General features: G+C 43.7%; 1 protein-coding gene across 1 annotated transcript; it reads right to left on the bottom strand.

Moving 5' to 3' along the window:
* Window positions 1-1,537: 1,537 nt before the first annotated feature.
* Window positions 1,538-21,868, bottom strand: msh2 (mutS homolog 2). The gene is made up of 16 exons (XM_023341184.1): window positions 21,593-21,868; window positions 20,787-20,935; window positions 19,766-20,050; window positions 19,349-19,495; window positions 18,133-18,282; window positions 16,693-16,826; window positions 15,912-16,111; window positions 15,731-15,840; window positions 15,513-15,636; window positions 14,356-14,506; window positions 14,143-14,240; window positions 13,575-13,820; window positions 10,962-11,166; window positions 10,641-10,888; window positions 8,384-8,559; window positions 1,538-1,842 (listed from the first exon to the last, which is right to left on the bottom strand). The coding sequence occupies exons 1-16, from the start codon at window positions 21,804-21,806 to the stop codon at window positions 1,666-1,668; spliced, it is 2,814 nt and encodes a 937-aa protein (XP_023196952.1). The 5' UTR covers window positions 21,807-21,868; the 3' UTR covers window positions 1,538-1,665.
* Window positions 21,869-22,390: the final 522 nt, after the last annotated feature.

The following is a 22,390-nucleotide window of genomic DNA, read 5'->3' as shown; positions in this document are numbered from 1 at the left end:
CGCCCATGGGAATTATTCCCTGGTGGCAAAACAAAATGTGCCATGAAAACCCAAAACTCATCATTCTCAGAAGCTGTCGGTTTGTGGCTTCCTCATCTAGATTGGTACAAAGAAGATGCAGAGAAGGTTTCTCCCCTCAACATTTGCTACAGCCAATCTGAACTTAAACGAAACAAAATCTCTCCTGTTTTAGGTGAGTTATAATAAACAAATAGAGATGATTTAGCAAAATCATTGCTTTTTTTCTTTAGCATTTTATTACCTAAATTTCAAATTTCCGCCTGAATATTTTTTTTTACTTATTTTAATTGTATGTAGTTCTTTAAATGTCTTCGGAGTAAATATATTTGCCCATTTATCAATAACTGGAACTTTCAATATCTAGGAAGTAATTTTCTTTACTTACTGTCCATTAAAAGAGCGCCCCTCAGCTCCCCTGCTACTGCGGGGGTGAAATTACTGTAATAACTCAATATTGTCTACAAAGCACAACGTCTCCTCTTTTCTGACACATTTTAGTTGAAACCCTTGTGTTGTCTTGCGGGTCAAAAGTGACCCATTACCATGTTTACCTGTAGAAAAAATACCGTAAACTATCTTTTTCCGGCTTGAAATTTGATGATTTTTCCTAAATTGACCCCATCATTAGAAAAAGTGATACTTTGTGTTTGTTTATATTTCCATGTGGGCTGCACACCACTAGGGTACAAGGTTAGTCTGATGGGCCATTTTGGACCTGTGCATTATAAAAGCATTTAAGCACCAGGAAAAAAAAGTTCAAAGGCCATACACAAACTCTCTAATACACACACACACTGCATCCCCCTCCTCCCCCCCCCACACATATCAAAGAAACTGGATTGATGTACAAATTGAACTTGCATTTGACCTGCACCTGGACTATCTTAATAAATACAATAAATGCTAAAACCTAACACTCCACATAGTTGTGGATCAAATTGTATCTGGGTCAGTTTCAATTTTTAGCATGTGAATAAAACATTATATGACAAACTGGCTTGCCAAAGCCTCTGCTTTGAGAATGGAGGACCATTTAAATAATAGATATAATGCTTAAGGTTTTTGTGAATAAACACATTCTGTCAAAATGAGGTCAGCTCAAACATAACTTTCGCTTGTATCTTCTCACCAAGGGTATGTCAAAGAAACTAAGCCATGTCTGTCCTCCGCATGAAATCAGATCTCTTTAGGGCTCTCTGGGGGAAATCTCAATTCCACATGCATAAAACTCGTGCTGCAGTTTTACTGAATGCTATCAACAGAGGAAACACTGACACCAAAGACCTATACATGAACAATGTTCACAGCCACCAGATGACAGTGGCAAGCCTTCAGACATGCCTATTCCTTATCTGCCCTATATGACGCTTGGCTTCCTGGAAACCCAGATCAGATGAAGACGAGCTCATGCAGCAACAATCAGGTCAGGCGATGCAACATCTTAACCACACAAAGTTCTGCTTTTCTTTCTTTGAATCAAAAATCTGCTTCAAATTCAAAGAAACATGTACAGATGTTGGTGGAAAGCAAATTAAGAGAAATTCTTTATTGAAAAACTTATAGATTATAGGCACTCTAATCTCAACTCTATTCCTACATGAGCTTTAGGTGAACATGAGCATTTAGAGAAAAAAAATGTAAAAGTCAGGCAGTTTTTACAGGAGCGCAGCGGGCAAGTATCTCACTGATGTACGTGTTATTTTTGGCCACCAAGTCCTGCTTTATTCTCCTGAGCTCTGCCTTCACCTCCTCCTCAGTCATGGTGACGACAGGAAGTGCCTTCACCTTCTCCAGGAAGTCCTGGATCAGCTTTTCTCCCACCTGAAGGAGACACAGGACGGAGATTATTAGGTATAGAAAGCGAGGACCCTGGAAAAGGCAAAAACTTGGATTTCTAGATTAGTATTTACAAATTTTATTGAGGTTTTCGTGCATGTTTGACAAATCTTTTAATCTCCATCGCAACCATTCAGCTGTGCAAAACGCCTGGTTAGAGCTAGCTCCGCCTTCCAGGCATAGCTCCTCCTCTGAGCTGCCCAGGTTACTCCTCCACTCAGCTCCTTCAGACTAGCCAGCAGCAATTAGCAAACATCTGGTGGAACTACCCACCTGCTGAGCTCATTAAAAGAGCCACTTCTCAGTGAAACCCTGGTAAAAACGATGTTAAAGAGTTAATAAAGGAGCCATGTTGTGATGACTTCCTGAAGACGGAGTTTCAAAAAAGGCCTAATATCAATTCAATCTGGAGAGACTCAGACGGAGATGAGAAGACAATTAGAAGAGTTTATTGACAAACAGAATTTAAAGTCTTTGGCGCTCGGGCCCCGGCTGGGGATAACGGTTATCGCAGCGTTAGCGATAGGCTTCAGATGAGCATCCCCGAGGCTGTTAGGAACGTCATCCCCCGGGGCCCGGCACTGGTGGTGGAGGTTGAAGAAGGGTGCGGGCCTCGGGACCGGGCGAATGGAGGAGAAGGGGTGGTGGTGGGTTGAGCTCGGCTGGAGAGCGAAGGACACCATGGATGAAGGTCCTTATCAGCTGGGACTTGGTCGGTGATTGGACGTGACGTGGCTTGGTCCGGCGTGGATAGGTCGACGATTGTGGGCAGGTCGCTTCAATTAACGGGTCCCGGTGGGGATAAAAGAGTCTTCCAGTTTGAATTTGCGCCTAGGCTTCAGTTCAATCTGGAGAGACTCAGACGGAGATGAGAAGACAATTAGAAGAGTTTATTGACAAACAGAATTTAAAGTCTTTGGCGCTCGGGCCCCGGCTGGGGATAACGGTTATCGCAGCGTTAGCGATAGGCTTCAGATGAGCATCCCCGATGCTGTTAGGAACGTCATCCCCCAAAAAGAGGCCGAGGCCGGGGCCGAGGCCGTGAATATAAGGCAGAAAGTAAAAGGGGGAAAGAAGTTGCGCTGACTTTGGCTACCGAGTTAATAACGTAAAGGTCGTGACATGACAGTTAAAGGAGAGGGAGAGTAGGACGGGAAGTGAAGACCAGCTGGGAATGCTGCAGGGCAAGAGGCGGTAGAATACACAAAACACAGGGCATAGGGACGTGATGTGAGAGCCGGCTGGGGATACGGCAGGACAAGGGAGGAAGGGATGTTGGGAGGTGACGGCCGGCTGAGGACACAACGGGGCATGGGGTAGCAGAACGCAGGGCATAGGGATGCTGGAGGATGAGCCGGCTGGAAATGCTGCGGGACTAGTGGGATGGACGTGGGCTGGCGATAGTTGGCAGAGGACACGGCAGGGCATGATGATAGGAAAGCCGGCGGGGAATGCGTGGGGTGAGAATGAAGGGATAGAAGCAGGGCTTAGAAGAGGGGATGCTGGTTTAAAAAACGCCAGCATTAACTAAAGAGGGTTGTAGGATGAGGGGAGCAGGGCATAAGACAGGGGATGCTGGTTGAAAAACGCCAGCATTAACTAAAGGAGGGTGTAGGATGAGGGGAGCAGGGCATAAGACAGGGGATGCTGGTTGAAAAACGCCAGCATTAACTAAAGGAGGGTGTAGGATGAGGGGAGCAGGGCATAAGACAGGGGATGCTGGTTGAAAAACGCCAGCATTAACTAAAGAGGGGTGTAGGATGAGGGGAGCAGGGCATAAGACAGGGGATGCTGGTTGAAAAACGCCAGCATTAACTAAAGAGGGGTGTAGGATAGAGGGAGCAGGGCATATGATGGGGATGCTGGTTAAAAAACGCCAGCATTAACTAAAGCAGGGTATAGGATAGAGGGAGCAGGGCTTAAGATAAAGGGACGCATTGAATAGAGGAGATGGAGCGGGGAAAAGGATACGGGGCAGCTGGCTAGAAAAAGAAGCCAGCTGGTAGCGGCAGGGCTTAGGAGGTAACGAAGACATGGAAGGGACCAGCAGAGGAAGGAACAGGACAAAGGATGAGGGGCAGCTGGTTAGAAAAAGAAGCAAGCTGGAAGCGCAGCGAAGCATTAGAGGAGAGAGGCAGATGGCTGAAGGACAGCTGGGAATGGTTCGAGGCATAGGGAGAAGTGCCGCTGGGAGAAGAGTGATCACTATGGGTGAGCGGGGACACAGCGGGGCAAGGGAAGGTGGAATGCTGATGGGTGAAGGCCAGTAGAGGTGAAATAATGATACTATGGAGTGATATTACTGATAGAGAATGAGATCCCCCCAAAAAAGCTGAGGCCGGGGCCGAAGCTCAGAATTAGAGGCAGGAGGAGCTAGGCTAACTAGGGGCTTACGGGCTATGTCTCAGGAGTAATTAGAAGATGATTGCAGAGATAGAGGTAAGAGACGAGAAGATGGTAGATGAAGGTGAACAAAGGTAAAGTGGATGCTTTGAAAAGATATGTTAGCTGGTGGAAGGAAGCTAGCTGTGAGATAGCAAAAGAGGATGGGAGAATGAATAGACTAGAGTGAGAAAATAACTGCCTGCTACTGAAGGTGGGATGCTGATGCTAGGATCAGACTCAGAGGGTGACGTTAGAGGAAACGGGCGAAAGACAAGATCATTCTAGAATGAACCTGAAAATAAAAGTGTGAAGGACGATGGGGGGAAGGACATGCATCACGTTTGCTGCATAAGAGTGTGCACTTTTGCCTGAGGTTGACCAACCACCACCAGTGGATCGTGCAGTGCTCGTCTGGCACTGAGGGAAGCTGCGAACACGGTGGAGAGATACTCATTACCTGAAAAGAATACTGAAGATGAACTGGGGATTTTTATATATATATGCCCATATATAAATTATGTAAAATTTTTTGCACTTATTGGAATAAAGAACAACGACTCGCCAGATCTAGATCATCATCCATGTGTTTATCTTCAGTTACATTGGTTACTGCCACGCGACTTCGCGGGTCTTTCCGACAAATCAATCGAACGCTGCAGCTGATCAGAAATGCTACTGATCGCGTTCTCGCTAAAAACCAGGAAGATGGAGCATGAAACGCCAGTTTTAAGATCCCGACACTGGCTCCCTGTTGCCCAAAGAATTGACTTTGAAATACCGTTGTTAGTTTGCAAATCACTGAACGACTTGGCACCACAAAACAATGAGGATCTGCCGTAAAGCATCAACCTCCCAGGCTCATGAGGTCTTTCGGTTTGAGCCGCTCTACGACCCTGGGACCAGGCCAGAAAGAGAAGGAGCATTCAGCATCTAAACCCCGCGGATTGGAGCAACTCCCGGGAGACCTTAAAACAGCTGAAACACGACTTTGATTAATCTCGACTAAAACCCGCCTGTTTAGAATGTATTGGAAACATGCTCAATTACAAAGTTAATGATGGAACTTGACTTGATATCATATTTTGTTTGTTGCTTCCCTATGCATGACTTTGGTTCTTGAGCTGTTATGATATAAAAGCACTTGCGCTGAAGACACCTTGCTGCTAAAAAGCTTTGTTGAGTGAGATCTTTAAATACTACAGCAGCCACAAGCATCCGGTAAGGGATAGATTTCTGGTTCGAAATTTATTAAATAGAGCTGAGAGTGGTCTACGAGAAATACAGAAGATGAGACGAATGAAGCTATTATTTTCACTCGCTATGGAGTTAATTTTTTTTTTTTTTTGTACCAGCAGATGGCAGCGAGACGACAAATAAACCGCAAAAACGTTATCGTGATGATAACTCTTTAGATTGTCATACCTGAATTTAAGTTGCTCGGATATACGAATCCTGCTTGAACGCGGAGAAAACTTACTTTTATTCGTTGACCCGCTCCCGGTCTCTTGAACAAACAGCTCTGAACGGCCTCTAACGATTACTTCATAACGCTGAACGAGAGCTCTTACGACAACGGCTGATGCAGTTTGAGAGTACAAGGAACCAATCAAGGTAAATGTGAATCGGACGGTTTCCTGAGCTCTTAAAGCGCATTTATGTTAATCCATTTACGACATGCTATACGATAGGAATTTGATTGATTGATTTGGCTGGCTAGTTGAAAAGTGCCGTGCGACTACTTGACTTGGACCCAGGCGATGATGAGGGGGTTTGGTTCCTTTATAAAAAGCCGTGGCTTCAGGGCGGCTTGTAAGTGCTGATGGCCGTGTTAACGAATCCGTAAGGGAAACCGGAGGGTGCTTTATGATGATTAGTTCAGAAGCGAGATGGAACGAACGCATCTGGGCCTGGAACCTGAGTGAGCTAGAGAACAAGCTGAGTGAACCAGGGAGTGGCAGGATAATCTGAGAAAAATGGTATGCAGATTTCAGATGAGAGATGAAGCGTAAAAGCACTGGACGGGACATGAGCTTGAAATATGAGAAAATGGAACAGCTTGCTTATTAGCGGAGAACCGCCCTGGCTCAGGATAAAATTTAACGGGTAGGGCGAAATGAATCTACGAGGCTGAACATGTACCACAACATCGGTAGCCTGCAGGCTACTTGTCAACGAGCTTAAGGTATTACTAGAGTCGACTTTCAGCTATCTGTATTACTAGAGTCGACTTTCAGCTATCTGTATTACTAGAGTCGACTTTCAGCTATCTGTATTACTAGAGTCGACTTTCAGCTATCTGTATTACTAGAGTCGACTTTCAGCTAACTGAATTACTAGAGTCGACTTTTAGCTAACTGAATTACTAGAATCACCTTTTAGCTAACTGAATTACTAGTGTCACCTTTTAGCTAACTGAATTACTAGTGTCACCTTTTAGCTAACTGAATTACTAGTGTCACCTTTTAGCTAACTGAATTACTAGAGTCACCTTTTAGCTAACTGAATTGCTAGTCACGTTTTGGCCATCTGTAGTACTAGAGTCGCCTTTTAGCTAACTGAAGTGCTAGAGTCGCCTTTTAGCTATCTGTATTTATGAGAGTGAACTTTTAGCTATGATTGCCTGTATCAAACGGCCCTATTCGCCTCAGTCGGTTGGTTTGGGGAAACATTTGCACGGTTCTTTGCGTTTGCTGATTGTTGCCGAGGTTCTAACGCGCCTGCGCTCTCCTTCGCTGCCCTCTGGGTAACCCAGCGCGAGCGTCTCAGCACTCATGATGCGTTTAAAGGCGGCTTGGAGAAAAAGGCCACGACATGAAAACATCAGATAAGCAGTTTTAACTGCGAAAAAGAGCGAGAACACATGCATGGGAAGTACGGAAGCCCCCAATGTAACTAATTGATGTAAGAATGATGAAGTTTGGAACGCAGCCTGAAAGGCGCATGCGAGTAGGGCCTGCGAGTTCAGGAAGGGGATAAACTAATAAAGTTCCTACGTTTTGTCGCGTTGTAAAGAGTGAATGAGGCACGTGAAGGCTACATCTTACCCCCGAAGCCCGAGGCGGGCGTGGCGTGGGAAGTCCGATGGGAGGTGCTGACGGGCGGGCTGACAGCGGCCATGCGGATTTGAGCCAAAGCGGGGAACCTGTGGGAAGGCGGTGCGATGAACGCTGGCGGTGGAAAGGAAGATGGTGGACGATGAGCTGGGAGGAAACGGCAGCGTAGATCGAAGCAGCGAGACGTTGCGGCCCGGCCGGGGCGGAGAAAGGCTGCCAGGGGATGTATGCAACGTAGACGGTGGGATTATGTGTCCACTTGCCAGAGACAGATCGTGAAGCGGGTGGCATAGGAGCGAGGGCCGGTAGATCCCAGATCGGCGAGAGAGCAGCGGGAGAAGCTGTCTGGAATGAATGAGGCCTGGACCGTAAGGAACTCTTCTTCCATCTGAGGAGCGTCTGAAGGAAAAGAAGGCGCCGAGCCCGCGGCTAAGCGGCTTTTGTGACTGACATTAGAGGTGGAAGGACGAGCAATGACGACGAAAAGGATCTGGTGAGATGGCTGACTGAGAGCTGAGGCGTGCAGCTGAACAGGTTGAGCTCGGCTGGAGAGCGAAGGACACCATGGATGAAGGTCCTTATCAGCTGGGACTTGGTCGGTGATTGGACGTGACGTGGCTTGGTCCGGCGTGGATAGGTCGACGATTGTGGGCAGGTCGCTTCAATTAACGGGTCCCGGTGGGGATAAAAGAGTCTTCCAGTTTGAATTTGCGCCTAGGCTTCATAGCGTTAAATTACAAAGTAAAAATGTTTTAAGTCATATTTGATATATACATACACTATAGTACTTTAACAACTGAAGGTAACATAGTTACTTGATTGTGCTATAAATTTGTGCCTGGAAAATACATAACAATGCCCCTTTAAAGGAAATACTATTCAAGGAGGTATAAATACTTTTGCAGGGAGTTATTTGTACAGAACTCCTGGAAAACAATTGCATTTTCTCAGTAATTTTTACCAGCTACTGATTTATGTTCCGGCTCTGCCTCTGAAGCGCTCGATTTACGACACGCAAGGAAAAGAGAGCAACACTGACAGTTCGCACTAGAGTGACAGCAGAAGAATTGTGTCAAATCGAGCCTTACTTGCTTATCTGTCCGCCGTCTCTTGACCTCGGGCTCTTCGTCCCGCTTCGAATCGTCCCCCACAGGTTCCTGGAACTCCTCCAGCTCCTCCGCCTTCTCCCTCGCCACGGCCAGCACCGACGGGGGGAAGCAGGCCAGCTCAGCGACGTGGATCCCAAAACTCTGGTCGCACACACCTGAGGAGGCAGGTCAGGTGTTTGAGTTCATTCAGTTGAGAAATTGCAGTTTTTTAAAACTCAAACACGTCTTGAGAGTGTAAAGAGGCCAACCTCAGGGAAGTACATTAATTATTCTGTTGATGTTAGGATTGATTAATCAGTTATTGAAATAATCATCAACTAATTTAGTAACCAATTAATTGTTAACTTGGGTGAAAATAGCCAATAGCTGAGGGAACAACATATTCAGAGCAGTAATTAAGTCAAAATTGTACAAAAAATGTTAAAAACTCCTATTAAGCAGATTTTGATATACAATTGATTAATCCAAAAGCTAAAACGATTATCCTGTATATACTGCAAATTAAAAATCAGCAGAAGGAAATGATCTGATTAATCATCAGAATAATCGATAACTAAATTAATCGATAACTAAATATTTGCCACCGTAACGGATACTTTGCAACATATGAAAACATGTTATGTAAAAACTTTCAGCTTTAGGAGGAAGATCAGAAACGAACAATCACTGGAAAAACTAAATACACTGTTATTGTTTCCATTGGGGATGCACAGATATGAAAATTAGAGCCAATATTGATATTTGATATGAATTTAGCTCTTATAGTCGATAACTGATATTCTCCAATATTATGAATCATGTTTGTATCCAAAAAAAACAATAGGAGGTAACAGTTTGCAGTTGTAGCAACTCTTCTTTCTGTTTTAAAGCAACACCTGCATCGCGTTTCCACACATGAAAGCCGCAACGACTTAAAAGGAATAGTTTATTTTGCTCTGATATTTGCATGCTGGACTTCAAACAGTTGTTCCAAATTATTTTTTTACTTAAGTCATTTGTTTTTGTAAATTGGACAACTTGCTTCGCTTTACTTTGGACATTAGATGTTTTGTCTCTCATTGTATTTTTTTCTCTCTTTACTGTAAAAATCCAAAAACTTAAAGGAAATAAATCAGATTCCTACAATAAAACTAACATATATTTGATCAGTTATATTCGTTGCAAAAGTCCAGACCTCATTCCGATATAAACATTTCCTCTGCAACAATTTGGGAACTCTGATGAAGTCATAAATAAATAGAAATCATTTCTGAAGGAGGCTCTAACATCAATGGGGTGTACTTAGTTTTTTACAATTTCATTGATGCTCATGTGAACTTTCTTTTCCAGATGGCCGTGTTGAAAACTAACAACATGTACCAAGAGGTTCTGATAAAATACATAAAATCTAATGTTCACATCAACTTCCTACTCAGTAGGTCCAGAAAATTGAGAATCAGTTCATGTATTGAAAATTAGGATGGAAAAATTTCTTGGCTCAAGGATGGAGCCGGGTGATTTTCAGCTTGACCAGGGGAAAAAACATCGAATTTTTTCCGGTCCATGAAAGCACCACAGCGATGTAGTTAAAAGGCATGACTTTTCTGGCAGATAAACAAGTTACAGGAAAGTGAATTATTGGCATTAAGAACAGCTTGTTGTGCTATTTATGCTTTAAATGTGTGCTGGAACCAACAAATCCATTGTGACTAAACGTTATTATTAAACATATCTCTTTAAAGTGCTTTGCAAAAGGTTTTTACAGACTTCACCTTCTGGGAATGTTTTTTGGGATTTCACATGACAGATCAACACAAACTGGAGTAAAACTGTAATGAAGACAGAAAGAAAAGCCACGTTTTGTTGACCCCAGCCAAGTTTTGGTGCGTCTCCTGCAGATTTGTAGATCTGGAGACGGAAATGTTTCTTCATGCTCCTTTAAATAAAAGGCCAGGTTCAGTCAGATTGGATGAAGAATGATTTTAGTCGTCGTCCTGCTGGAAGGTGAATCTCCACCGCAGTCTCAAGTCTTTTGCTGCTTCTAACAAGATTTATTCCAGCATTACCCTCAACTAAGCTCCATCCATCTTCCTTTCAACTCTGACCAGTTCCTCTATCCCTGCTGAAGAAAAGCATCCCCACAGCATGATGCTACTGCCACCATGTTTCACAGTGTCACAAATCTGCCAAAAACCCTGTGTAGGGTATTATTAACAGAGATCCATTCATCCACCAATCTAATGGCTCCACTACTGACCTGGTTTGACTCGGTACAGCATTGTGAGCGTGTTGTGGGTCGTCAGGGCGGTGACGTGCAGGTTGTGGACGGCCGGCTGCTGTGCCGCCAAGGCCGTCAGCTCGTGGAAGTGTGTGGCGAAGAGGCAGAAACAGTTGATTTTGGAGGAGATGTGTTCACTGATGGCCCAGGCCAGCCCGAAGCCGTCGTACGTAGAGGTTCCCCTGCCGAGCTCATCGATGATGATGAGCGAGTTTTCCGTGGCAGAGCTGCAAGGGACGGCACAGAGGTTAAGAGGAGACGGTCGTTTTCCCATCGTGTTCCGAGGTTTGTTTGTCTCACCGGAGGATGGCGGCAGTTTCCAACATCTCAGACATGAAGGTGGACACTCCCTTCACCTGGCTGTCTCCTGCTCCCACTCGGGCCAGAACGCTGTCGATCACGCTGAGCTCAGCCTTCTCGCACGGCACGAAGCAGCCGATCTGAGCCATCAGCGCGATCAGACCCACCTGACGGATAAATGTGGACTTCCCTCCCATGTTTGGTCCTGCAAGCACAACACCATACAAACCAGAGTCAAACTCAAATGTAAAACTTTTTAAGACCTATAAACATGGCAGAAGTGTACCAAAATTTTTTTATATTTTATACTGCAGTGGCTTTTTTGTTCAGGTTCGTAACAGAGGTAAGCCAGTGGAAAAGACAAATGTCGTCCAGCAAACCGGTAGGTAGTTTTTTTGAGCCTATCAAAAAAAGCTAGCTAGCTTTCCTCAAGTCCTCCCTAAAATATGACTGCTGGACATCTCCACTCTGTTTATATTTGTGCATAAAAGCTTGAAAAGATGAACATTACATCCTCAATCATCTTGAAACTTCCCTACAGGGTGAATCAGACTTGTGGAGGCCCGTAGTTCTTTTTCAAATGTCTGTATTTTTCATAAAGTCCCACAAGAACTTAATTTAAAATGCATCTACAGGTGTGCCTCCATTTAACTCAGATGTTTTGATTTAATCTACATTAAGTTTATAAAGCCGTGTCATCATTAGCCATTGCAATCTTAACTATTGTCATTAAAAATTCTCTAATTATTCCGGCATTAAATAAAGTTGACCTATTATTATTCTTCCTTGAACAAGTTAGAATAGCTTAATGGGATTTACAAAGCACTTTTTTTGTAGAAAATAATTCTTATATAGTGAGTTTTTAGTCTGGTCAGTTCTGCCTATTCACACAGAGTTGTTTTAGGGTGTCCTTTCACTTTAAATCCTAATAAGCTGCTGCTGGCCACGCCCCCCCTCTCACCAAACATCTGGGAGTTCCACTTGGGTTGCTAGGTGATGAGTTGGGGTTGCTAGGTAACGGCATAATGCCCTTGGATTGCAACTTTACTGGGAAGTTCTTGAAACAGCTGAGTTTCCAGACACCCATCCCCACTATAAACAGTGTTGGTGCCGTACTGCTTCCCCCATGAGACGCCGGATGGTGGACCAGAATCGCCTCGAAGCCGTACGGAAGTCTTTCTCCATGGCCTCTCCAAACTCCTCCCACGCCCGAGTTTTTGCCTCAGCAACCACCCGAGCCGCATGCCGCTTCAACCGCCGGTACCCATCAGCTGCTTCCGGGGTCCCACAGGCCAAAAAGGACAGAAGCACAGAAGTCCAACAACAGAACACCGCTTGAGTTCAGATCGGGCGGGCCGTTCCTCCCAACCACGCCCCTCCAGGTCTCACTGTCATTACCCACGTGAGCGTTGAAGTCCCCCAGCAGAACAAGGGAGTCCCCAGGAGGAGCACTCTCCAGTACCCCCTCTAAGGACTCCAAAAAGGGTGGGTAATCTGAACTGTCGTTCGGCCCGTAAGCACAAACGACAGTCAGGACCCGTCCCCCCACCCGTAGGCGGAGGGAGGCTACCCTCTCGTTCACCGGGGTAAACCCCAACGTACAGGCGCCGAGATGGGGAGCAACAAGTATGCCCACTCCTGCCCAACGCCTCTCACCTTGGGCAACTCCAGAGTGGAAGTATGCCCAGCCCCTCTCAAGGAGACTGGTTCCAGAACCAGAGCCATGCGTCGAGGTGAGACCGACTATTTCTAGCCGGAACTTCTCGACCTCACGCACTAGCTCCGGCTCCTTCCCCACCAGAGAGGTGACATTCCACGTCCCAAGAGGCAGCTTCTGCAACCGAGGATTGGACCGCCAGGGTCCCCTCCATCGGCCACCACTCATCACACACTGCACCCGACCCCTTTGGCCCCTCTCACAGGTGGTGGGCCCATGGGAGGGGGGGCCCATGTTTCCTCTTCGGGCTGAGCCCGGCCAGGCTCCATGGGTAAAAGCCCGGCCCCCAGGCGCTCGCCATTGTGCCCCCCCTCCAGGCCTGGCTCCAGAGTGGGGCCCCGGTGACCCGCGTCTGGGCGAGTGAACATGAAGTCCAATGGTGCCGTTCATCATTGGGGTCTTCGGGCTGCGCTTTGTCTGGTCCCTCACCTAGGACCTGTCTGTCTTGGGTGACCCTACCAGGGGCATGAAGCCCCAGACAGCATAGCTCCTAGGATCATTGGAGCACTCAAACCCCTCCATCACGATAAGGTGGCAGCCCAAGGAGAGGTTACAAACATTAATTTATTGCCAAAAAATGACTGGGTGGTTTTTTTTTAAGCGCTCAGGCTGTTTCTGGAAGCATAAATGACCCAAATGGAAGAATAAAAACATTCAAAATATAAATACAGACCACTACAGGATATCTTTCCTGCCCCTCAGCAATCACCATCTACAATAACTCTTTAATTAAACGTGTTACTTTTGATTTCCCTTTAGGATCAATAAGGTATTTTTGAATTTGAAAATGTGAAGGTAGCATAACAGGTTTAAGCAGATAGAATCATTTTGTGATTGAAACTGACCAGTCACATGAAACATTTAAAATAATGTCCCAAAAACATGGCGCCTCCCACCTGTTATAATATAGAAGCTCTTCTCCCCCTGGACGAAGCTGATGTCGTTGGGTATGAAGGCGGTGTCCGCGTCCGTCTCCATGCAGGGATGTCTGGCCTGCAGCAGCTCCAGACGCCTGCGGCCGTCGTCCAGCAGTTGGGGCCGGACGTACGGAACCGGAGCGGACACCGACGCCACGGCGAAGCTCGCCACCGCGTCGAGCTGCGCGATGACGTCACTCAGCGTCTGAAGGGGATCCACGTAACCTGGAGGCAGATGAGCAACAAAAACCTCGAACAAGCGGTCAAAGATGAAGGATTGGAGCATGTGCAGCCACAAAAATTAGATCTGTTTGATTTTTAAAGTGCTAACCTCACCCACAGAAATGGTAATTAGGACTTAAAAGGAATGTGGAGTTCAGGGACCTTTAGAAGAAATGTGACTGAAATCAATTAGAGAAAAGCACAGAAGGCAGTTTACAGATATTCATCATTTCCATGTAGCCAAGACACTAGAGACTTCTCTGCTGGTAAAATCAATGCCATGCTGACAGGACACCACGAGCAGCCATGTGATGGGAGGCCACACCTGAGGCGATGTTGATGATCTCTTTGACAATGGCGTTCTGGGCCTCCTCGTACTCTTCCCTGTTCCTGGTGTACTCCTCGTTCAGAGAGCTCAGCTTGCTGCAGAGACATAATAGAAAGAGTTCAAGGGTCAGCGCAGCGGCTGACGAGAAGCGAGGCTGGGGGTTATGGATCAGCTTGCCCTGACGTGTACAGGCACGGCGAAAACACGCACCTGTTTGTGAAGCGAACGCCGTTCTTCTGAACATCCAGCGTGGTGAACTTCTTGTTGTTCCTCAGACTCTTCTCCTCCTTGCACGTGACCCGCAGGTAGAAGCCCAGAATGGCGTTGGACTCCAGCTTCACCGTCTTACCGGCTTCCAGACCTGCAACATGACAGATTGGATTATTTGTTAAAGAAATAAATACCTCTTGTATATAATTTCATAGTAAAACTCCATACTTAATTTCCAAGTTCTCTGTCCATTTTAAAATAACTAATGCTAAACCTAACTCTGAATTTGGTTATGATGCACTGCAAAAACAAAATCTTACCAGGTATTTTTGGTCTAGTTTCTATTGCAAATATCTTAGTGTGCTTGAAATTACACAAGATTAACTTACAAGTAAATATTAGCTTGTTTTAAGTCAATGATTCCTTAAAATTTATGACAAAGTAATAGTTAAAATGGCAGATTATTTCACATATAACATGGGAAAAAGGTCTTGTTATAAGTAAAATAATCTGCCACTGAAACTAACTAACTCTTTATTAATATTAGGGAATCATTGACTTAAAACAAGCTAATATTTCTTGCTGAAAAGTTACTTGTAAGTTATTTTTGTGTAATTTCAGGACAAAACTAACGTTGTCTCGAAAGTATATTAAGGTATTTACACTAGAAACTAGATAAAAAAACTATTTATTAAGATTTTGTACACAGAAAAAGAAGGCTGCAGGGCCTTTCAGCACCAGTTTAATTTAGTTAAATATGACATTTACACATACACAAAAACATCTCCAGGCTTTTCATCCAAATCTCTCACTGAAGAAGTCGGAAGCCAGATTTATACCTTTAAAAGACTACAGCAGTGGTCCCCAAACCCCGGGCCACGCAAGAAATAATTAAATACTTCCGTTTTATGTGTTGAGTCTGGAGGATCTATTATTTTGAAAATCCTTTTAACCGGATTTTGTCGGTTAGGTCTTGTGCGCCAACATATTGCTCACAAGCAGCACAATGAATTAGAAACAGCAGCAACAGCATCGGTGTTGGTCGTCTCGACGGTCCTGGTCCCGCAAATTTCCACACTGCTTAAAAACACAGCCTTTGATTTTAACAGTAGATTTCCGCCTCTTGTTAAGTTGGATGTAATAATTTATGTTGTCACCTAGTTCTCTGGCTGCACTGCTCAGCACAGCCTGCATGCTTTTCTCCAGAGCGTCCATCTTCTCCCTGAGCTCACTCAGAGCGGGATCGAACGACGCCTTCACCAGGAACTCATGGTGTTCGATCTACATGCATGGTACAAAATGTAGGGAAGAAAATAAATGTGAAGATGAAAATACAACACAGAACAACATATTTGATATTAACAATGAACCCGACCTGATTCACGTCCAGAGTGGTTTCAATCATCTCCTGGTACTTGATGAAATCCGTCTGCAGGTCAGTGAGAGGCGAGGTGAACACCGCGTGCAGCAACACCTTGTAGCTGCCTGCAAGCAACGAGTTTCAAGGTCAAACTCGGGGTTTGATGGTCCTGGGTGGTCCAGGATCCGGTGCGTACCTGAGTAGCTCTCCAGAGCCGTGATCAGAGCGGGGATGTGACTCACGGCCTGGTAGACGCGGTAACAGTCTTGCAGCGTCGCCGTGTGACGGTGAAACTTTTTGGCAAGGCGGTGGAGATCTGGAAAGCGTCGCAGCAGATCCTCCTGACAAGTCTGCCTCAGCTCCGAGTCGCACACAAAACTCTCCACAAGGTCCAGTCTAATTACACAAATGGCAAAAATGCAGCTTAATTATACAAAAAGACTGACTTTAAAGGTGACTTGTTATGGTAATGTTTGCCATATTTTTTTTTTTTTTACAAAGAACATTTGGTGATGTTCTGTAGGATTGTTCAGTTCATGTTAACTTGAATGACCAATATGGAATTATCCTTTTGCACTTTGACAACTTCTGACATGATGATTTTATTTGTATTAATGGTGCTACTTCAAGAAGGTACTTGTTCTTTACACTGTAAATAAATATCTACCTTAAGATTCTGTCTTTTTTTAGGATGGTTATATGCGTCAATTTAAACTTTTTGTGTGGCCGTCTCATAGCAAAGCTTAAAGCTTAAAATACTTCCAACTTTGACCAACACTTTAGTCTTCAACAATCACAAAAAAACAGCAAAATTCCTGAGGGACTGATTATATACAGTACAGACCAAAAGTTTGAACACACTTTCTCATTGAATTCAATGAGAAGGTGTGTCCAAACTTTTGGTCTGTACTGTATATAAAAAAAAATCAAATATCAATGATGTTAGATGAAGATTTGAAAGGTGTGGCTTTTTGTACCTTTCCTCTATTTTGGTTTTGTCCATAAGTGGTTGTTTGATCCACTGGTTGACCAGCCGCTGACCCTGCGGAGTGCGGCACTTGTTCAACAAACCGGCCAATGAATGAGCTCCACTGGTGTCGTCAGGCGAACCCTGGAGGGAAAAGCGTCAAAATGTAAAATATGATTCACTGAATCTGACGTAATAAAAACTCAACTGTACCCATCAAATTACATGCCTCTGCTGATTTATGTGTATCCACAATATTGAAAGAAAAAGCCTGAACAGTTTTCTTATTTTACCTTCACAAACTCTCTCCAAGTTCACAGAGGTAATCATACATGTACTGCTCTCGCTTCACTCATTCTGAAATCTTTTGAGAAGATTATAAAAGCTGAGATCACGAGAGCAACTCAAACATCTCATTCAGTTTGCTTACAGAGCAGTCAACACCCTGCTTCATCTGGTTTTGGGTTGTTAGATAGGGCAAAACCTTTTATTTTCTTGTTCTCCATTATTTTTTCAATACGGTCACCACCACATTGACTGGGATTTAGCTGCATAATTGATTTTCTAACAGGAAAATTACATTATATCTGATGCACTTTTATCTGCACGGATAACCCTCAAGGCTCTGTGCTTTCCTTTAGTTCATTTTATACGCTACTAAATACCAGACTAGAAATGAGGACAGATAAAATTTTATGATGATTCTGTGATTGTGTCTCTGATCATTTCTCTGGGGTGAAGGTTTTTTTAATCAGCTGCTCTGACTGCTCATTTCTGAAGATTACTGTCTCAAAATTCTAAGAACTGTTTATGAAGAAGTCTCCATCTCGTCCACCAAATTAACCCATGAAAAATTTAAAAACTTTAATGTCGATACTGTCTGAAAATGTTTTATTTTTGTTTTATTGAGTCAGTTTAAAGTTGTATTTGTTGGTTTGAGTCGCTTACCCTGAAAAATAAGACATAATTTACAAGAAGTGAAGCAAAACTGTGTGGAGAACAGTAGGAATGGTATTTAAAATGAGAAAAACCCTGCAAACAACAGCAGAGATGTAAACACTTATTAAGTTTATTGGGCGCAGTGATGGTATTAAGTCTAACAATTGCTGGCAGGAAGGATCTTTGATAATGCTGCTTTGTGAACCTTGGATGCAGCAGTCTGTCACTGAAGAAGCTCTTCAGTTCTGCAGCTTCATGCACCGTTAACATATGAGTCAAAATTTTAGGGATAAGTCTAGCGCTAAGGAACCAGAGCCACAAGGTAAAGTACTCACCATTCTGAGCTTCTCAGAAACATTCTGCATAATGAATCACTTCATTGGCTCCAGAAGTTACAAAAACATGTCCAGTCTCTTCAATTTCCACAAAAAAGCCCAAAGGTTTCCCAGATGTAAGTACGTTATTAGGGTAAATCAATCAAATCTGTAAAACTCTGCTCATGGTCACTGACCTGGAAGAGGTTGAGAGCCCTGACGGCGGCGTTGTCCAGCCTCATGTACTGCCCCAGCCCCAGCGTTGTGAGGCTGAAAGAGTTGAAGTTCGACTCATCGGAGAGAAGTTCGAGGAATCGAACCACAGCAGCCAAACATGACATGGCCACCTGAGAAAGACATTTACTAAATCCATCACATAGTTTATGACTGAAAGGAAATGAGTCTCTTACATTTATATAAAGTACCAGAAATTAATTTCCTTAAGATTTTCCATTTTATGCTCATCAGCAGCCGCCCTTGGGGAATAATTAATAGTCTTGTTAAGCACTATTGCAGCTGGAAGCACACGCAAGTTTTATCTATACCGTTTTATTTAGATACAACTTCCTACAAATATTTTTGTAAAATCTCTGATCCAGATTAATTGTCAGAGAAAATCCAAGTTCAAACACATCCGAGTCAGTTTGATTGAAAACCCCCTGAGTTGATGTCAGAATCACCAGTACAAACAGGAACAGTTCTGATCTTTCTGTCTCTTAACGGTAGTTTGGTAGGAAGGAACCAAATTTAGTGGCATATCAGAAAAAGTGCTTCAGAGACAGAAGCTCGTTTTCAGAACCATTACAGAACCGGGACAGTCGGGGCAAAGTTTTTAACGAGTCTGCGTTTGCCCGAAAATCACCAACCCTGGGATGAATACAACCAACTGTAACAAAAAATATGGAAAAAGATTCTCCAAACAGGACAACGGTCAAACGGAGGCAGCAGTCTGATGTCAGGAGGGGACAGTTTCTTTTACAAGCAGGAAGGAATCATCAAGACCTCACATAATGCCTGAAAAATAATGCTGCTTTCATGGTTTCAGTGATGGAAATACTGCAACTGTGTTTGTACTCAACTGTGTTGATGAATTTAATATGTGCCTGGAGTTTGAATCTAACCTAGGGATTGAATAACAGGGTTCCTTCACACTGGCTGCACAGTGGCACTGTTGAGAGCCTTGCAGCAAGAAGGTTCTGGGTTCGAATCCCAGCCTGGGGTCTTTCTGCTTGGAGTTTGCACAATGTTTACCCTGTGCATGTATGGATTCTCTCTGGGTACTACTCCAGATTCCTTATATAGTTCAAAACCAAGACAGATAGTTTACTGTCACTGTGGCTCTTGGGAAACCAGAAAGGAACTGTTTTTGATAAAGGATGCAATAAGAACAGTCAAACCTTTTTCTTTTGTCACCTGCTTGTCCAGTTCAGGCAGCGTGTTGCTCGCCATCGTCTCTCCTCTCTTAGATCGCAGTAGCCTGTTGAGATCCTGGACGATGTCCTTGCTGCTGAACTCTGCTCTCTTCCTGTCAGAGACCAGAACGCCGCCACGTTGCACCACCTGCACAAACACAGCAAAACTAATCAGTGACCTCACTCAGAAATTGAACCCTACCTCCACCTTTGCTTTAACAATAAACAAGGACAAGAGCTATTTATATAAGTAGAGAATGTTCACCCGGGTTCAGTTTGAAGATAAATAAAACAGGTTTTACGTGTGTGAACGATAGTAAATAATAGAAGGCGAATCTGAGTCAGAGTTTCAATAAAAACCCAAAACTGAACCTAAAGTTTCTTCACTGAAACACTGAATTTGAATGAGGGAACTCACCTCCCGGAGCTTGTTCCCCTCAGCGCTGCATTCTCCCTGAGCCAGCAGACACTCTTTGGGGCTGATCTGGACGAGTAGAGACTCCAGGTTGGAGAAGATCTCGTTGTCCGGAAACTCACACACCCCCATGGTCCTCTGGGCTGCGTCCACGTAGCCGACCCCGACCACTCGCTGTCCGTCGGCTCCCGTCGCAAACCGCACGGCGACCACTCCCGCGCATCCCTCGCCTCCGCTTCCTCCGCCGAACAGAATGTCCTCGAACTGGGTCAGGTTTCCTGGAGAGGCCTGAGTTAAGGACCAAGGAACACAAACAATAAACCCAACTGGACATCTGGTCTATTCACTGTGATTTGTTAAGTTTATTTCATTTTGTTCCTCTTTTGTAGTTTAAAAAAAAATACAGTAATCACATTTGTCACCATCCCTGGAAAAGATGTAGAAAAAGCCTCAAAAAAGGGATGTTTATATTTATTTTAAAAGGGATTTATTAGGTTACTTTCAGTTTCACCACTAATCTTGTAAACTTCTATTATTTTTTAACCTGCGGTACACCAGTTGCAGTTTTCTGTCAGATCATCGATCTTTAAAAAGCTTGACCTGCCAAATCCGAATTTTTTTCTGACACTGAAATACTATTACAGTATTTCTATTACTGACTGTTATTGTGACCTAATAACACAAGTGTGTTGTGTTATTAGGTCACTTTCAATGTAGGGGTAGGTGATATGGACTTAAAACAAATACTGTTCTTGAAAAACATTCCCCTTTGAAACATATCTTTTTAGGATAGCAGGAATGTAATTTATATCCCCAACCTTCACACAGTTACTGCATTTAATTATATTTTCCAATGCAGTGATATGTAATATGTCTCTTGTGAAACAAATAGTGGAGAATATAATGATAAGTACTCGCATGACAATTTTTTAAGGTTAACTCTTTATATGTTGGTACTTCTCTCCCTTCAAAAAATTATTCTGGAAAAGCTAATTTTGACAGTCATATCAGTAATTTCTGGCACCTTGTACTCGATCCTCCAGTCGTGCTCCTTGCTGCTCTTGCTTTGGTTCCTATATACCTCCACTCGGTACTGCTTCACCAGCAACAGATCCTTCGCAAAGGCCTCGAAGTTCAGCTTGCTCAGGATCACGCTCTCCAGCTTACGGCTCCCTGTTGACCAACCAGCAAACATTTCTCAGACCCAAAACAACCTCAGAGATGCATTTCTTTTAAATTAGTGTACAAAATACATGGTTCCTCCAGTTTTTGTATTGTCCATTTTATTTTTCAGATTTACCTTTCCAAATCTCAGTTTAAAGTATTAAAATGTAATGCAGATAAGACACTGTAGTTCACCATAAAATTACTGCAAATATTTGTACAGTTGACTGATGTTCAATAAGGAACCATGAAAAAAAGAGCTCCCTATTCCTAACCGCTAATTTAACCTTAGTGATTTTATAGATGACTAACTTAATTTTAGGTTTTTATTAGCTGTAGTAATCAAAATTAAGAGAAAAACTTGTATGGGTTTAATCAATTTATGTATTTGTAACTTTTTTAAATAGCTTTTCAGTGTTTTCTGATTTATGTAGACGAACTTCTAGAAATAGTGCCTGATAACTAATAAATTCTGAAAACAACAAATTATCTTACTCAATGCCCACAAACTATATAAGAGTGAGTGTAATTCAAGCTAACCTTAACTTAGAAGCTGCTAATGTATTAGCCACCTGCAGCTACATCTGACAAGCTAATAACTGACTTTAACCCTAAAACATCTTCATTGAGTAGGCGCACAGAAAAGCCGTAGTTAAACCCAGTTACCTGAGCCCAGATATTTGATGACTCCGTTAGTCTTAAAAACCTCCTTGGCAGCAAATATGGCGTCTTTCCCGTGGACGGTGTAGTAGTCGTTCCGGTCGAATATCCTGAAGGTTGTGTCCGGTTTCTCCGGCATAGAGAATATGAAGTTCAGAAAGCCGTGTTCGGCCGCGCTGTCCAGGGACAGGTTCTGGTTCTGCTTCGGTTGCACCGCCATGCTGCGATCTCCCGCCACCGATGGAGCCAAACAGGAAGCTGCGACATCCGTTAGGGTGCGTTGTCATGGAAACGGCTCTTCTCTTATTTAAAGGGACGGAAGAAGGCCGTTTCCTAACAACACCGCCGCCTACAGGCAGGTGAAAATTTCGATCCTTGGAAAAGTATCAGGTTTTAACATTTCGGTTGAAACTAGTGAGGATGGGCAAATGAAGCCTCATGAAGCAATGAAGCTTTCCAACCCTTTGCTTTGCAAAAAGGTTCATTACTCGATGCTTCATTCATCACTCACTAGTGACATCTGCTGGTGAAACTGCAACAACCTTGTCACTCAGTTGGATCATACTTCCAACAATTAGTAAATGCAATATTGTCACAAAGTCTTCATCAAACTCATGTTTAGTAACAGGAGAATCAATTAAATCTTATTTAATTGTCATATGTTTTAATTATTAAAATGATTTGTAGCCAATCTAATCCTGGTATATGTTGAACGTCAGTGGTTGTGTTGGGGTTTCTTTTATGTCATAGACTGATTTGACAATAAATACATTTGATGTTTTAGTGTCTTGGGAGTGCAGTGCT

This window comes from Xiphophorus maculatus, chromosome 10 (assembly GCF_002775205.1).
Source record: "Xiphophorus maculatus strain JP 163 A chromosome 10, X_maculatus-5.0-male, whole genome shotgun sequence".
NCBI classification, from domain to species: Eukaryota; Metazoa; Chordata; class Actinopteri; order Cyprinodontiformes; family Poeciliidae; genus Xiphophorus; species Xiphophorus maculatus.
This window is presented reverse-complemented; position numbering and strand designations above follow the sequence as displayed.

Bases quoted from the DNA above. Each gene is read 5' to 3' on its own strand.
- msh2 (XM_023341184.1), bottom strand. From the start codon at position 21,806: ATGGCGGTGCAACCGAAGCAGAACCAGAACCTGTCCCTGGACAGCGCG. The intron at 18,283-19,348 runs GTGACAAAAGAA...TGTCTTTCTCAG, and splicing joins TGCCTGAACTGGACAAGCAG to GTGGCCATGTCATGTTTGGC. The intron at 14,507-15,512 runs GTGACAACATAA...GTCATGTTGCAG, and splicing joins CAGTGCAGCCAGAGAACTAG to GTCTGGAAGCCGGTAAGACG.